At 35.6% G+C, this 17,267-nt stretch overlaps 3 protein-coding genes across 4 annotated transcripts; all 3 read right to left on the bottom strand.

The window, feature by feature from the left end:
- Positions 1 to 2,219: 2,219 nt before the first annotated feature.
- Positions 2,220 to 3,581, bottom strand: LOC113353807 (leucine-rich repeat extensin-like protein 6). The gene has a single exon (XM_026597295.1). The coding sequence runs from the start codon at positions 3,532 to 3,534 to the stop codon at positions 2,476 to 2,478; it is 1,059 nt and encodes a 352-aa protein (XP_026453080.1). The 5' UTR covers positions 3,535 to 3,581; the 3' UTR covers positions 2,220 to 2,475.
- Positions 3,582 to 3,882: 301 nt separating this feature from the next.
- Positions 3,883 to 10,740, bottom strand: LOC113348806. Of its 2 annotated transcripts, XM_026592681.1 has the most exons (8): positions 10,598 to 10,740; positions 10,373 to 10,491; positions 10,177 to 10,291; positions 7,906 to 7,975; positions 6,654 to 6,907; positions 5,816 to 5,932; positions 5,044 to 5,095; positions 3,883 to 4,658 (listed from the first exon to the last, which is right to left on the bottom strand). In XM_026592681.1, exons 2-8 carry the CDS (start codon positions 10,393 to 10,395, stop codon positions 4,150 to 4,152), a joined length of 1,140 nt encoding a protein of 379 aa, XP_026448466.1. In that variant the 5' UTR covers positions 10,396 to 10,491; positions 10,598 to 10,740; the 3' UTR covers positions 3,883 to 4,149. The 2 variants fall into 2 exon arrangements, with proteins under 2 accessions (XP_026448466.1, XP_026448467.1); XM_026592682.1 differs by lacking the exon at positions 10,373 to 10,491.
- Positions 10,741 to 11,090: 350 nt separating this feature from the next.
- Positions 11,091 to 13,018, bottom strand: LOC113351759. The gene is made up of 4 exons (XM_026595694.1): positions 12,466 to 13,018; positions 12,041 to 12,195; positions 11,237 to 11,782; positions 11,091 to 11,117 (listed from the first exon to the last, which is right to left on the bottom strand). Exons 1-4 carry the CDS (start codon positions 13,016 to 13,018, stop codon positions 11,091 to 11,093), a joined length of 1,281 nt encoding a protein of 426 aa, XP_026451479.1.
- Between the last annotated feature and the right edge of the window lie 4,249 nt (positions 13,019 to 17,267).

Raw genomic sequence — 17,267 nt, 5'->3', positions numbered from 1 at the left:
TAGAATTTCCATACACTCACTTATTTCAATCTATTGCCTCTGACAATACTTCTTCATCCACACTGAGTACTACACCATCTTCTGCTACTTCTGCTGCCATATCCAATAAAGTGGATCTTTCTTTATCTGACAAGAATGATACTACTTCAACTGTATTTTATTCACCATCCCCTGTTACTGACTCATCTTCAGCATCTATTACCAATGAGCACTCCATGACAACTAGAGGCAAGAAAGGAATTTTTAAACCTAAGATGTTTAGTTCAGAGGTACAAACAGTTTGTGAAGACATTACAGTTCCAACTTGTTATTCTGAAGCCTGTAAAGATCCAAGGTTGAGAGCTTCTATGGATGAAGAAATATCTGCATTACTACAAAATGGTACTTGGAAATTGGTTCTAGCTACTTCAGGTGAGAATGTTATTGGCTTTAAGTGAATTTTTAGAATCAAAAGGAATGCAGATGGACTATTGAAAGGTATAAATCTAGGCTTGTTGCTAAAGGTTCAATCAAGTAGAAGGTATGGATTATCAGGATTCTTTTAGCCCTGTTGTGAAACCCACAGCTGTAAGAATGATTATTTATATCTCACTTTACAAGGGTTGTAGAATCAGGCAATTGGATGTTAAAAATGCATTTTTACATGGGAATCTAAAGGAAGATGTTTTCATGCTTCAACCACCTAGTTACACTGATAAAGTTTTTCCAAATTATGTTTGCAAGCTCCAAAAATCTCTGTACGGATTAAAGAAAGCTCCAAAAGCTTGGTTTTGCAAGACTTAGTCAGTTCTTACTTCAATGTGGCTTTCAATCTTCAAAGACTGACACATCTTTATTTTTTAGGGTAACCTCATCTGCAGCTCTTTATGTCCTAATCTATGTTGATAATATCCTAGTTACTGGCAGTTCTAATTTGGCAGTTGACAAACTTCTTGAAGATCTCAGTAGAGAGTTTGCTATCAAAGATTTGGGAGATTTACATTTCTCTTTGGGAATTCGGGCAACCAGAAACAATGAAGGGATACTTCTTTCTCAAGAGAAGTACATTTCAAATTGATTACATAAAACCAAGATGAGATTTGCACATTCTTGTTCAACTCCTATTGCTACCACCAATTGTTCAGTTTCATCTCCAGCTTTTGATGATCCTGTGTTATATAGAAGTGTTGTTGGTGCTTTACAGTACACAACTATTACTAGACCAGATGTTGCATTTTTCTGTTAACAGGGCTTGTCAATTTATGAAATCTCCTTCTGAAGCTAATTGGACAGCAATGAAGCGCATTCTCAGATATTTAAAAGGCACATTGGATCATGGTCTTCAATTCAAATGCTTCAAGTCCTTACAAGCTGCAAGCTTATTGTGATGTTGATTGGGCAGGTGACATTACTGATAGGCGATCTACTGGTGGCATGGCTGAATTTATGAGACCTAATCTGGTTTCCTGGTGCTCTAAGAAACAAAAATTTGTCTCTCGATCCAGTACTGAAGCTGAGTACCGTGCACTGGCATATGCTACATCAGAATTGGTATGGGTGCAATCTCCTATGTTTGAGCTCAAATTTCACTCTCCAACGCCACCAGTTCTGTGGTGTGATAACATGGGTGCGACTTACCTATCTGCTAATCCCATATTTCACAATCGGATGAAACATATTGAGATAGCTTTTCACTATGTTCGTGAGTTGGTTGCAGCCAGGTATTTAGATGTTCGATTTATCTCCACACAGGAACAGGTTGCTGATATATTCACTAAAGGCTTATCAACTAATCGCTTCTCTACACTACGATCCAAGCTCAGTGTCTTTGCTTCTCAATAGCCACTGGACTTGCGGAGCTCAAGAGTGTATTTCAGGTGTGTATCTTAAAGCATGTTTTATGTACGTGTGGTGTAACCGGCAGATGTTAGTTAAGACAGATAGGTGATCGGTAACAACTGTCATCTGTGTGTTGGTCAATGTGCAGATCAATCATAGTCTTTAAATAGTTGTTATCTCTATCATCGAGTCTGTAATGAAAATATCTGATTAAATGAATCAAAAACTTCCAGAGAGAATTGTCTAGCGACATTCTTCTCTTCACAAAAGTAATAATCTTTTTAATTGAATTTGCTATTTCCTGATAAAAGTATTGATCTTCTTTTCCTAGCACAGATAACGCTATGCACCTTGTTTTCCTAGCAATTTGATCAAAAACTTGAGGTTTACGAAGGAAAGTTCAAATGTTTCATTCGATCACATTGTTTTAGAGCGACAAGTTTTTGTCCATGTGGATTACATTTACATATATGATATATGACATTTTATTCATATATTAAGTGTAAATACAAACTATACCTGCCATATATTATCAGGTGACAAATTTCTGATCCTTATTTTAATGCACAATTACATGGGTTATCTTGATTATTAGGAGGGAAATATTTCTATTGACGGCTGAGTAGTGGAGATGAAGGCGGTGGAAGAGCCATCACATTACACAGGCGCCTGTGAATGAAACAATGACAATCTTTTATCTGGTCGCTGTGGTGGCATATTCGGGATACGATTTTCTCTATTACCTTTTTTGTTTAAATTTGAACAGTTTTGAGGTTCGCCACCAAACTTATTATTCGAATAGGTGAAAGTCTCCAGATGCCGCAGAGAACATATAGTCGGTGGGATATCTCCAGATAATTCATTGTGTGCCACATTCAGTATCTCCAAATTCTTCAAATTACCCATTGTCTTAGGCAGCGGTCCAACTAAACTGTTGAAGCCAACGTCTAAAACTGTCAAATTTACCAACTTCCCAATCTCAGGTGGCAAACATGAAGAAAGTCCGTTGTTTGAAACAATCATCTCATTCAATGTTCCCGCCATTTTCTCTATATTTGAAGGCAAACAACCGTCAATATGGTTGTTTGCCAATACTATAGCCGAAGCAGTTGAGTTGGCAAAATTTGCCGGCATACTGAATTGGAAGTTGTTGTCGTTTATAAAGATTGCGTCGAGTTCCATATCAAAAAGCTTCGACGGGACACTACCTTCGAAATTGTTAAAACGGATATCTAGATATTTTAGCGCAGGCATACTAAGGACGACTTTAGGGAACTTACCTGCAAATAAGTTGTTACTAATATCCAACTCATATAAGAGATGAAGCTTTGCGAAACTTTCAGGTATGACTCCACTAAAATGATTTGAATTAATGTGAAAAATGGCTAGGTCCGTAAGAAGGCCTAGTTCATCTGGCAGTGCACCAGCAATATTTTGTTCGTTGAGATCAATTGATGCAACAGTGTCGATGTGTGGATTATCAGGAGCTGGTGCGCAAAAAACACCGTTATAGTTGCAGACATCGGGTCCATTCCAATTCGACGTAAAGTTCTTCGGATCAGCTGTAATTAACTTTTTCCATTCTTGGATAGCTTTGAAAGCACTTTGGAGTCGTGGGTTTGGGGTACAAGGGGGATCAGCTTGATGAGATGATTTAGAGAAGAAAAGTATAGTGAAAAGGCTTAATAGCCCGAAGTAAAGAAATGAGTTTCTCATTTTTGTTCTTCTAATTTGAATATGGAAGTGAGGGGTTTCACGTTATACGTATATAAATACTCTCTCGGATGGGGTTCAAAACATGCGGATATAAATTACGTATAGATTATAGCTTGCAGAAATGCATATGGGTCTGCTCATGATCTTTTCGTCTGCAACTGAATCTGTTTTCACAGAACAACTAATAGTTTCCCAATAATCTCTCAACAATTTAATAATTTTTTAAGTTGGTGTTCTCAACAGAAAAATAAAATGGAAACAACGTTTCATCCTATTTTACTGAATGAAGGTTTTCTCTGCTTACCGTCCCCAGTCACCTATTTTCTCGTTGTACCTAACCTATGTAAATTCGAGAAAAAGGAAAATAAACGCTATACAATATACATTCTAGTATATGGATGACAAGTTAGATGTTTTGCCATTTCTTCCATGAACAACAAACAAAAAGATAGGAGATCACAAATGAAAGAGCATTTCAGCAATTCTACCTACGTCCGCTCCCGTGTAAACTTCAAAAAATTTCATCCATCTGATGTGCACGTTCTACTAATTATATACATACTGGAGTTAACCCTATGTTCTCACCATAACTTTCAGGCCTAAAGCAGTTTATGTTCAAGTTTCCACGAACTTCCATGAAGGCTTCATTGCATTTGAAAGCTCAACCCCGTAGGCTAAAGCTCCTTTGAGCCATTTAACCTTGTTAACAAGTTCCTCTAAATCCATAATAGAAGCCTCTATAGTGTCGATGAATGTTGAATTCAACTCGGTTTCACTTTTCCTCAACTTCTTCGAGGACCCACAAAAATTATACTGCTCTCTTGAAGCCACGTTATTTCTTGCTGAAACTGATTTGGAGGAAACACTATCTGGAAAACTGGTTTCTGTGCCATCATTCTTTATGCTTGATGTTTCAGTCTTCCGTTTGTGCAGCATATCACCAGAATGCTTTTTCATCACTACTGTTTCCAGAGAATTGGAGCTTTTCTTGATATTACTTACTGAAGAACCCCTTGAGAACTCTGAACGCAATGAGCCAGCTAAACTATGTGAAGAAACAGAAGCCGAACTAAGCTTCAATGATGATTTCTCACCTGTACCTAAGTCGTCCTTTCTTGCAATACCTACATCAAACGATAAAAATTCAACGAGTTCAGAGGTAAAACTAATTTGAAGTTTCTGGAGTAACTTTCAGTTCTACGGTTCATTAATGATTAGGAGTGAGAAAATAAAGTTTATTATTCTACTTACAAATCCCCCGCTGGATATTAAGAGGAAGGGAAAACGACCATGTCACAAGTGTTTATATAAATGTATACGGGAAGCCGACGGACCTCATTAGTAGTATCACTCAGGTATTTCTACCATCCTCTTCATGGAACAGGACCCAGAGAGACAGTACAATTATGACTCCATAACCAGGAAAGGAGGCAACTGACAGCATGGGCTTCGTAATAATTAAAAGAGTATACAGAAGAGTAAATGATATTAAGCAAAGCTAAACATTACCTGGACTCTTACGCTGTATCAAACGAACACAGGGACGAGAAGTCGCACCTATCTACAACCACCAAGCACAAACAAGTAATGGTTAATTCATTAGCCATCATTTCAATCAAAAGGCTTCTGCTTTGTACTGTAATGTGTACTTTGTCATTAGAAAACTACACAAGTCACAAATTGATAATAATGGATATCTTCGGTAACAGATATTTTCATTTATCGATGATAATGGATATCTTCAGTAACATACATTTTCATTTAAAAGGCTAGGCAACAACCATAACAGATTAAAAGGCATTGTCGGGAAACACGTGAAGAACTGTGTGCCGATATATGTAGATATTGCATCCTGACTTATTGCATCATTATTGCACCTCTAAAATTTGCTTCCCTAGTTTATTACTTGTTATATTAAGCATTAATCGGTAATACATATTTCCTCTTTCTTAGCCAAAAAAATAACACTGCAGTATGCGTAAAGACATTGCGCCACTGTTTTTTGTGAAACCAGTCCACCATTCATGCTAGATGGACAATTCACTCATTGTTGGTTGTGTGATACCCCTCATCGTACAGATTATCTTACCCAACAATATTTAGCATCAATTTCGGGCTTGTAATCCCTACAAGACATTTATGTTCAGACAGAAATCAAAAGATAGGCAGATCTACAAGTCATTATATGTGAGAACCAGCATTTGGCTTGTTCACAGAAAGGCCACAGGTAGTTCTCTTCATATATTGAATAAATGTAAAGATGGGCTGCAGAGGAAATCACCTTGGAGATAGGCACAGTCCAACCGAGCTCAGGCGTCCAATCCAGGGATGGACGTAATTCTTTACTAGGAACTACATAAGATCCTCCTTCACCCGCTGGAGGTTCTGGTAACTGAATCTGAAACCAAAACTAAATCAGAGAAAGATAAAACGGCTGTTCCAGCCTTAAAGGTGGAAAAGCTTCTATAATATGCCCTCAACAAGAACTCTGTAAATTAAACATAACACACTTGAGATTTGATAAATTTTCTACTATATGTGCCATATGTTTATTACTTTATTAGTAGTCATTAAAAACATAGAACAGTTTACATATTTGCATTGATCATATAAAAACATAGAACAGTCTACTAGGCCTTCTGCCCATTTAAACTGACTCAACAATGGATCGAGAATTATAGGGCCCAACTGAACGCTAAACATGTAGGCCGACTGAAGAAAAAACGAATGTCAATGGGGATGATGTTGATGCCATAATGAATCTTTTCTCGAGGTAAGTGATCATCTCAAATGCAACAAAATCCCAAGAGGTAAAAAGGTCATCTCAAGACAAATACAATATCTAGTACTTTGCCAATTCAAGATTACATAAGATGATCCCTTTTACACACTCTCTCATAAGAATTCACTAGAGCCAATAACTACAGTAATGGCTCCAGCATCTGATCAACTGGATCATATCCAAATTTACGCCCGCATCTGATCAACATTATTTACTTTAAAAGGGAATGTTCAAATGAGATATTTAAGGCCGCGAAGAAATTTTTCAGAGTGGTGATATTGAAAACTACAATACAAATATAAAACAAGGCTATCTAACGCTCTAATTATATTCATACCTGTACATTTTCCTCATCTTGTACATTAGTGATCCATGCAGACCAATAGCAACCATCCGTGAGCCAATCAACCATATCTCCCACGTTCCAGGTACCATCAACAATTGCTATTATTTCTGAGATGTCACACGTATCAGGCATTTGATTCCGATGGTAAATCTGAGGATAGCTAGGCCGCAACATCAAATGTCTTCTTTTGGAAACCAAATTTCTCTCAGCCGGAGACTGACGATACAAGTGAATCCATGTTCTTTCTGAAAACGCCACGATGTCAAAATCAGAAAGTCCATAAATGATAAAAAAAAAAAACTTAAAACTGGAAATCCAGATAAAGACGTTTACGAAAATCACTTTCAAGAAACCAAATAATAGGACAGTACTCAAACTTTTTTCTCTTTCTATATTTCCAGATACGAGTACTGAAACTTTCTAGACTTCGCAAGTTTTTATAATATTTAGCAACATTATATCACATTAAACTGTAAACTTGTGAGTGATCCATTTTTAGGTTTAAAACCCATCAAAAGACCCATTTAAGGGTTTATGTACAAGTGAATTACTCTCCAAGTAACTCTGGATTTAGAATTCTATTCTTGAGGGAAAGACAAGAGCGTTATTTCCTCACAACAACGAATTCAGAAGGAGCTTTTGTTTCCCTAGAATTACTAGTTTAGAAAGAGTTCTAGTCTATAACTAATGTGCTAGTTGGTACATATAGAAGGGAAAGACTTCTGCTAGAGAAAGAATTTTGAGAAGGAGATGCAACACCTAACGTAAAGCAACCTTAGTTGTAAGCATATTTCATTGACGAAACAGAGAATGCAAGGAACCTAGGGCGTTGAGCACCTTGAAGCTAGCGTTGTAAAAATCTTCCTCTAACTAACTAAAATTTACTCTTCAGTTGAGCAATCGCTTAGTTCTAGAATTCAGGTCCGGGTTGATCAGCGTTCCACAAACAATCATTTCAGTTTAATTTCAACACATATTTAACATCAAATGTATCTATTTACTGTTGACAATCAAGTAGTAGTGCTGTTTAAATCAGCCACAAATACATGAATATCCAATTCCAGATATTCATGTATTCAAATTCCAGATACCATCAATATCCAATTCCAGATACCATCAGTAATGAGTTCTCTACTCTATCACAAAGGATCAAACACAATGAAAATATAAGTCAAATCTATATATTAGGGCTTACTATGTAAATAAAATAAAAAGAACAAACTAATAAATGAATCATACTTACTCTCATCTGGAAAGTCAATATACTCCAATGCAACATTATGTTCCCCGCATCTCTTTCCGTAATCTTTAATCTGACAAATGAAATGCAACAATGTCTATGAGGCAGTTCTTAATTCCAGAAGATACGGGAAAAAAATAACTCCCTAACAGATAATATGAACTACTTATACTTATCCAATCAAATAAGATGGCACAAGAACAAAACACTACATTCTTTCAAAAAGAAAGCAAACTTACTAAGCTTGCTCAAATTATATATGAAATGGGGAATTTATCTCCTAAATACAGTTAGGATACTTTCAGAATTCGAAGGCGTCAAAATTTCACCTAAAAAATATGTTTGCTACAATATCATGGCACAACAATGCAACTGTACTTAGAGGCGCCGTTATAAAATCTGGAGGAAACAAAACATAATCAAGCAATTATGATACCGTGTCTTGCCGTATAATGTTTGATATACATTTCTATATATCTTTCTTTCTCTAATTAATTTTCCATCCATTTATACTTGTGTAAAACGTACAATACAAACTTATGAAGATTCATTTTGACACTAGACTGGAAAATAAATTAACAAGTGAGATGTGTTTGAATGACATGATGAGATAAGTTGATACACATGCCGACCAATACTGTATTCGCCTTAGTTATTGAATCCTCGTTTTGCACTACACGGGTTTATTTATTTTGACAAGAGTCGGCCTAAGCTCTTGATCCAACTTCCGAGAAGATTTCGACAGCAGGCGAGGTCCAAGGTGGATAAAGGACGATCAGTTTCTCTTTAGGCTAGTGAGGTCTTATAGTCTCATCCCCCAAGAAAAACATCTGGACACAAATATCATTCTCTCATGACTCGATATACTTTTTGATAAGTTGTGACGATAAATGTTCCTATCAACATTTCTAAGAAGTTGTCTTACTCTCAGAAAGAGCTCATAAGAAGACAAGGTCATTAAAGGATCTAATCATAATCTAGAAGCACTGTTTTAGCAACTATATCATCAAGGGCTTTACTGTTCACGGTGCAATTTCCCTTTTTCTTCCTAAATCACGTTAGCAACACCCAAATTGGCTATCACACTTCAAACTACATCAATAACGCATCTAACTCTGTGATACACTGAAGATACAACCAAATTTCTACACTTCTATCATATTCCACAATACATCACTGAGATGGACTCCAGCTAAGACATACAAGTAATGGGGATCTCAAGAATTTTCCCATCCAACACACTCAAACTCAAAAAGCCTAACTCCAACATCTTCCACCTTTCATGGGTATAAAATCTACAGATCAAAAATATAACATGAAGCTCAAAATGAAGGCTTTCAAGCACACGTAACATAACCAAAAACCAGAATAAAATTGAGATACATTAGACAAGAAAAGTTAGTGTTATGGTTGACTTCCAGCATATGTAACATAACCAAACCAGAATAAAATTGAGATATATTAGATGACGAAGATCAGATGGATAGAAATATAAGGAGAAGAGATGTACAGTAAGAGGAGTAAATGACAAGAAAAGTAAACCAAGCAGAGGAGTAAATGACAAGAAAAGTTAGTGTTATGGTTGACTTCCAGCATATGTAACATAACCAAACCAGAATAAAATTGAGATATATTAGATGACGAAGATCAGATGGATAGAAATATAAGGAGAAGAGATGTACAGTAAGACAGAAGGAGAAAAAAGAGATCGAGACAGTCTAAATTTGTTAAGAGACAAGTCCATTGTGTGTCTGAAGCTGGAGAATATAACTCACAGAAAAGGAAGAATTGTAGATTACGAATAGAGCCGAATTTTTGAGCTGGAGATTCTAGACCAGTGACCCATACCCCACAAAAAAAGAACAATTGTAATTACATACCAATCTCGGGTTATTGAGATGGAAATAGAACTCAAATTTTGCAGCTTTTGCTCCCATATTTGCTTATATAAAATGGAAGAGCTGACATTTATCCTTAGTCTCAAGGGAGGTATATATGAAGAATGTGGGGACTGTCAGTTCTCTAGCAAAGCCTGACTTTGTTTGTACAGCGTAACAAAGCTAAAGCTTTTACGCATGCCAAAATATCATGCTTTTTAACCAATAAAGATTGACAACAACTAGCTGAGAGTATATTCAAGGAAAAACAATCAGCTTATTTTATAGCATCTATCTATAGATTGGAAAAAGAAAAAGAAAAAAAAACTCGTGCAAAGCATTTCATTCAGAAGCATAAACAAGAACAAGATTATAGGATCATAACATCCAATATTACCTTACACCGAAACCATGCTCCACGGTAACCTTCAAGAAACGATTTTGATTCTATCAGCTGACCAACTTCAAATGGAAGATTATCCACAAATTTCATGGCGGTACAGATGGGATAACTGCAAAAAAATTGTTCAGACGTTAAAGAAACAACTCAAGACTAAGTAATTTCAGAAGAATGGTTCAATAATAGTAGACACCTTCGACACTGGGTATCTAACATGATCTAGCGTGTCTTCTTGAATTGAAGACATATAACATGATATCAGCAGTTCTATGAAAAGCTCGTATGCCTACGAAGAACCCAATCTAGCAAGAACTGTAAATGGAGAAATTCAATTCAAAGAACAGAAATCTAGCTGTGTGAAATCACACACCAAACGTAATTACTAGAATTTTATCAAGAACGGACAAGAGATGATTACCAGATTTTCCGAGTAAATTCACTTGCTCAAGATTTCGTTTGATACCCTTATGAGAAACCCTAAAATTTTCTCTTTGATGTTTTTGCTCGCAGTTTTGATTTGTGAGTAAAAAGGAACCGGAGACACGCGCGATCTTTACACATCGGAAACAGACACTGGAAAAGTTGTTGGCGCTTATATTCGGAAAGCCCCTTGCCAGATATGGGGAGTGGCCTTAGGCCGGGTCCCATGGGCATAGCAAACCAACCAACTTGCCTGTTTTGCACCGATTATGGAGCTGACAAACCAGTAAATATACCTGGCTATGTGATAAATTTGCCACTTAGCCAGGCGTGGTCAAGTCTCTGCAGAGCGGTGTAGTATCGACCGTTCGGTTAAAATCCCACCTAGCGGTCAAGACTCGGTTTGTCGGCGGTTAACACTTGACCGCCCAGTATATTTCACCATTTTTTTTGCTAAAAAAACACCCTAATTATATTAACATAAAAGAGAATTACAAACGTTCAACAAGGGTCTTCTCCTGACCAAATTGTTTAAAAAAGAAAGAAAATAGACCCAGACATCCTTAAGACCACACTTTCTAGCTCGGCGTGCAAGTCGATCAGCTAGTTTGCTTTTGGTACGCTTAATATATACAACCTTAAAATTATTATTACTTAAGAGTAAAGATTTGCAGTCCACCAAAATATCCTTGCATCTCCATTCGACACAAACACTGCTTCCATTAACAAAATCCACTACTTGAAGGCAGTCATAGATAAACAAGACTTTAGAAAAATTGATCTCCTTTGCCCAGGAGATGGCAAAAAACAGAGCAGTCGTCTCACCAACCACTGCATCAGAAATCAGACCAAAGTCCGAACGCGATTGAACTATTGTTCCTGCATTATCACACAGAATCATACCAATACCCATGTTAAAATTCTTGAAAGAACTATCAGTGAACAGAAAATGATCCACCAAATTAATAAGAATTTTAACTTCCATATTAGTTTTCTGAATCTTGTTAGGAGCAGCTATATAAGCGTTTATCATTCTTTTCGAGTTAAGGGTTATTTTATCAATATCAATAGCAACTTTACTGAAAACCACATCGCATCTAAGTTTCCAAATACACCACATAACTATTGCACCTAGACTTGGCCAATTAACCACAAAAAGGGACTGCCCTAATCTATCATCAAACTATTCAAGAAAAAAATCTTCAGCCCAATCCAGATCAAAACCAAATAAATGTTGAAGTGACAAACCAAACCAAACATGCGATGCAAAAGGACAATGGAAGAACAAGTATGTGACAGTTTCAATATCATTATTGCAAAGAGGACATGACTCATCCACAGCAGGGTTATAGTTCTTTAAAAAAGTATTGACTGGAAGCATCTGCGCAAAGATCTTCCACGTGAAAAATTTAATTTTAGGTAAACAATTCAGAGACCAAACCTTTTTCCAAAACAAAGCTTTTTCCCCATTACTAATTTCATTCTTATAAACTTTATACGCAGATTTAATAGTATAAGAATCATCTTTGGTATGAGCCCACATAATTTGATCTTTAAGAAGAAGATTAACCTTAATAGTCCTAATTCTAACAACATCTTCAGGCAAGAATAAAGAGTTTAACAGACCAATATTCCAAGAACATGTATGCTTATCAATAAGATCATTAACTAAAGTGTAATTATTATAATTTGGATTGTGAGACACATGAGGAGAAGTAGTACCAGGTAACCAAACTGAATCTTATATTCCTGTATAAATACCATCATTTATTTTTTAAACTATGTTATATCTTAAGATTTATAATTTCCAGAGTTATATCTTAAGAGGTAAACAAAGCTTCTTCCCCATTAGACTATTCACTATACCCTTCCAAATCCAAGAGTTATAATTAGCTGCTTTATCAATTTCCAGCAGATTTTGATTAATGACATATTTGTCTTTCAAAAAATTTGAAACTAAGTGATCAGGATTTTGAATAATTCTCCAACCAAGTTTAGCTATAAAAACTTTGTTGGTAGCATAAGTATTCCTAGTACCAAGCCGACCACATCTTTTATCCTTTCCTATATCTCCCCAAGAACGAAAATAAACAGCATGCCTAGAGTATTTCTTGGACAACCAAAAAGATCTTTGAATAGAATCAATTTTTGAAGTAATCTTCTTAGGAAATGGGAAACAAGACATATGATAAACAGCAAGACTAGATAACACATGCTTTGTCACCACAGTTCTACCAGCAACATTCAGACTAGATTTTTTTGAATTTCCTAATCTGGTATAGAATTTATCTATTAAAAATTGAAAAGATTTAGTTTTATCTCTATTAACGAAAAGATGAGTACCTAAGTACTTCTCAGAAGAACTCATAAATTTTATCCCTAGAATTTTAGAAAGAAGTTTCTCGTGCTTATGATGCATTTTTTAACTAGTAAAAAAACCAGATTTTTCAAAATTGATAACCTGACCTGAAGCTTTTGCAAAAATATTTATAATTTTCATCACATTCTAGCATACACTAAGAAGCTTTTGAGAAAAGCATACAGTCATCAGCGAAGAGTGAATGAGATATTGAGGGGCTATTTTTTCTTAGTTTGAAACCTTGAATCAAGTTATCAGCTTCACCTTTCAACAAAAGTTGATATAAACTTCCATACAGATTATGAAAATGTAAGGTGATAGACAATCACCTTGCCTAATACCCCTAGAGGGAAAAAAAATATTTCACTAGGTGAACCATTTGCCAGAATAGAGTAAGAAACAGTACTAATGCATTATTCAATAATCTGACACCAAACATCTGAAAAGGCTAGTTTTTTAAAAATAGTAAGGATGAAAGACCACTCTAGCCGCCTATCAAAAGCTTTGGAAAAATCAAGCTTGATAGCCATAAATCCATTTTTAGTTGTTTTCTTTTTTCTTTTAAAAGAGTGTAAAATTTCATGACTAATAATAATATTATCATGAATTTGTCTATTGGAAATAAAGGCAGACTGAAAAGACGAAATAAGGGAATCTAACAAAGGTTTGAGACGATTTATTAAGATTTTTGAAATGATTTTATAAATTGTGTTCAACAAGCTAATAGGTCTAAAGTCCTGAGGAGAAGAATGGTTATTTACCTTAGGAATTAGAGTTAAAAAAGAATGATTCAGCTGCTTGAGAAGGTATTTAGTTCGAAAAAGGTTTTGAACATGTTCAATAACTTCTTTCGAAATTTCTTGCCAGTTGTCCCTAAAGAAACCAGCCGGAAACCCATCAGGGCCCGGAGATTTACAAGGAGCCATGTCATTAACATTAAAATGAATCTCTTCCACAGTTGGAATAGCCACCAAGAGAGAATTCATATCATCTGTAATAATAGGCTCAATATATCCCATCCAACGGTCCTAAATTAATCACCCTATAAATACTCAATACAATTTCATTTCAACTCGCACCTTCACTCCAATTTTCATTATTTCACTCATTTTTTATACTTTCACTCCAATATTCATATTTTCACTATACATATTCAATATGGCAGTTTGGGGACGGGGTCGTAGATTTTTCTTAGCTGAAGATGAATGCATTTGTAAGAATTTTTTTTTTTTTTTTACATTGGATAATATCAATCATGCACAACAACAACAACAAATCACTTTTTGGGAAATCATATCTCAGAGATTTCAAGAAGAAACGTTGAACCTCAAGAATAGAGATGCAAATCAGTTGTGTGGTCACTTCTGATCAATTAATAGGTATGTACACTTATTTGTTGCCTTGCTTATGCTATGCAATCGAAGCCAGAGAAATGGTGAAAACGAAATTGATGTCGAGAAAAGGTGTCGGGCGCAATGGCGCAACCGGAACGGAAAAGATTTTCAATTCGAAAGTTGTTATCAAATTTTGAAATTGTTGTCCAAATATGATGCATTTAATTAAGTTAAGTTAAGTAAATTGTATGCATTTAGATAAGTTAAGGTAATTAAGTTAAGTAAGTTGTATATGTTAGAGCAGTGCGCGGTCGAACTCGCAAGTGTTGCTATCTCAAGCTTGTTTGTCAAGTTTAGTTGATCAAAACTATATACTTTATTTCTAGTCTACTTATAGCTATGTTTTGTATTAGGATAGAAGCGTATAGTTGAGCTTTAAACTTCACGGCGTTCACCAATTGAAGAAGAAGATCTACTGAAGAGCTTGGAGGAACTTCATCAACAAAAGGTATGTGGAGACTAAAACTTATCTATCACTCAGAAGTCTATTCTATTTTATCTTCTAGTGAGACTAAGTCGTAAAGCTATATAGACTTTTACATTATACACATTTGATATTTCTAGCTGAGTTATCTCGTTTATCTATTTCTCGAAATATGTGTTGGAAGCTTTTAGCTTTAGCTAAGTTCATCGTATACTTGACGAGTTTAGTTGGAGACAATTTATTTGTTGGAAACTAAATATTAAGTCAAAGATGATCATGTGAAAATTACCTTGAACATCTTACATGATTTGTGTGAGACAGTTATTTGATGTTAACCTGGGAAGTTTCGTATTGATCGATTAATCACTTGAAAATTACTTGAAGCTAGTGGTATGTGTAAGATTACCATTGTCGTCTTCCAGGGATGTTTCAATGATTAAGTGAGAGCTTTAGAACGACTACAACGCCTGGATATATCACAGTATGTATACTTTGTATGTGCACTGTGAAGTTCTAGTCCAGGTCTGGAACTCTCATTTGCGAACGGGTTTACCTGTGAAAAGTTCGTGAGCTGTTGTTCGCGTACCTTGTTTACGAACGACTAGATAAGGCCAAGTCTGGAACTATTTTTTAGGTACCTTGTTTGCGAAACGGCTGGACAAAGCCAAAATCTGGAACTATTTTTCGCATACTCAGTTTGCGAACATAATGGTCGGGTTCTAAAATCGGTAAGTATGAAATACATACTCATGAACTCAGGTTCGTTTGCAAACTCAGTTTACGAACTAAAGTCCCTGGAACTTTAATGGAATAAGGTATGTGAACTAGTTTTATAAACTGTGGAATTATGTTCATGAATTGGTTCTTGTATAAGTACTTTGTACAATTACAAACCAAACCGATTTTGTTTCAAATGGTTCATATATATATTTTTATGAGATGATGAACATTTGAAAAACTCTCTTGAAACACATTTATATTCATTTGATTATCTATCATGATTGGTTGATCATCATATTTGATCTAAAAGTGTTAGATGAATATGGCTAACTTCGGTTAACTATTATTGAGCCAACAAGGTATACACGTTTGGGTACGGTTCATCCATATCTAAGTATAGGTATATTTCATTTGTGTGTATCAAGCTAATACCATCTAACGGTGGAGATTGATTGATTAGTTTATAAGCAAACTTAGCTTGAATCTTAAATCAGGAGTTCATATAACGGTGAATATCAATCGCTTTGTTACTAAGTTTTCTTAGCTTTGATTGTAAGCAACCCTGATTTGAAAGACTATATAAGTAAAAACTCTAGCAGATTGGAAACCTAATCCCAACACGCTCATCGATTTTCCTTTAACGTAGTTTTTTCCAAAACTATTATTAGGTTAACGACTTGAAGACTTCGTTTGGGATTCGTGAAGCTAGATCCAATTATTTTCTCTGTAGTTGCGTATTCTGATCTTACTTGTTCTATCATATTGAGTTTTATATTCTCTAAGATTTACTCGAGAATCATCTCCGATAGGTATGATATAAAAAGTAATCGCAACAGTTCTCGTCTCAGACTCTTGTGATTTCGCAATAAGTTCTTCTGTTAATCAGTTAGGTTATTGTGAGGTGACTAATATTTCTAGGCTGCTATTCGAGAGTATAAGATCGGATTATTAGTTGAGTTTCCTATTCACCTTGATTTATCTAAAGACGGAAACAAAACCAGAATAGACATATATGTGGGAAACAGATTTGTTTATAAGTCTTCGACTTTGGGTCGTAGCAACTTTTAGTTGTGAGTGAGATCACCTAAGGACATCACGTGCACACAGTCCTGCTGGGTTCAAGAGGCGTAAGGAACACGACTATACCTTAATCAGTTAGGGTTCAACTACATTCCAGTCTGAAGTAAACTTGTAGTGGGCTAGAGTTTGTAGCGGCTTAATACAATGTGGTGTCCAAATCTAGACTAGGTTTCGGGTTTTTTTTTGCATTTGCAGTTTCCTCGTTAACAAAATTTCTGGTGTCTGTGTTATTTCTTTTCCGTATTATATTTGTTTATATAATTGAAATATCACAGGTTGTGCATAGTTCAATCAGTTGATAAATCCGACCTTGTTTGTTGGATAAAACTTGATTGACACTCGACCATTGGTCCTTGGTACCATCCGAATTATTCTCATATCAATCAGTCTCACGGATTTCTATCCAGTTGATTTACTGATTGTATTGAGAAATAGATAAATCTCTTTGATATCTTTCTTGATTGAGTCTCACTTTTAAGTTGGTGCTCTCGGAATTATATTGGAGTTTAGTCCATACAGATTGCCGAACGAAATAATTGGTGTGGTTGTTATACCCCCCGCATTTTCAATTGGTAACATAGCAGGAAAACACAATAAGACCTTATAAGTCTGTGTTTTTAGCAATCTGACTCTATAGAAAGAAGTGCTATCTCTGACAAACGCATCATCGGGAATAAAAGTTCTGTTTCTA

Source organism: Papaver somniferum, chromosome 2 (genome assembly GCF_003573695.1).
Source record: "Papaver somniferum cultivar HN1 chromosome 2, ASM357369v1, whole genome shotgun sequence".
Lineage (NCBI taxonomy): Eukaryota > Viridiplantae > Streptophyta > Magnoliopsida > Ranunculales > Papaveraceae > Papaver > Papaver somniferum.
This window is presented reverse-complemented; position numbering and strand designations above follow the sequence as displayed.

Bases quoted from the DNA above. Each gene is read 5' to 3' on its own strand.
- LOC113353807 (XM_026597295.1), bottom strand. From the start codon at position 3,534: ATGAGAAACTCATTTCTTTACTTCGGGCTATTAAGCCTTTTCACTATA.
- LOC113348806 (XM_026592681.1), bottom strand. From the start codon at position 10,395: ATGTTAGATACCCAGTGTCGAAG. The intron at 6,908-7,905 runs GTAAGTATGATT...TGGCGTTTTCAG, and splicing joins TATTGACTTTCCAGATGAGA to AAAGAACATGGATTCACTTG. The intron at 4,659-5,043 runs GTAATGTTTAGC...CGTTTGATGTAG, and splicing joins GATACAGCGTAAGAGTCCAG to GTATTGCAAGAAAGGACGAC.
- LOC113351759 (XM_026595694.1), bottom strand. From the start codon at position 13,018: ATGCATCATAAGCACGAGAAACTTCTTTCTAAAATTCTAGGGATAAAA. The intron at 11,783-12,040 runs GTTTGGTCTCTG...TTTCTTGAATAG, and splicing joins AAGCTTTGTTTTGGAAAAAG to TTTGATGATAGATTAGGGCA. The intron at 11,118-11,236 runs GTTGTATATATT...CAATTTGGTCAG, and splicing joins TAAGTAATAATAATTTTAAG to GAGAAGACCCTTGTTGAACG.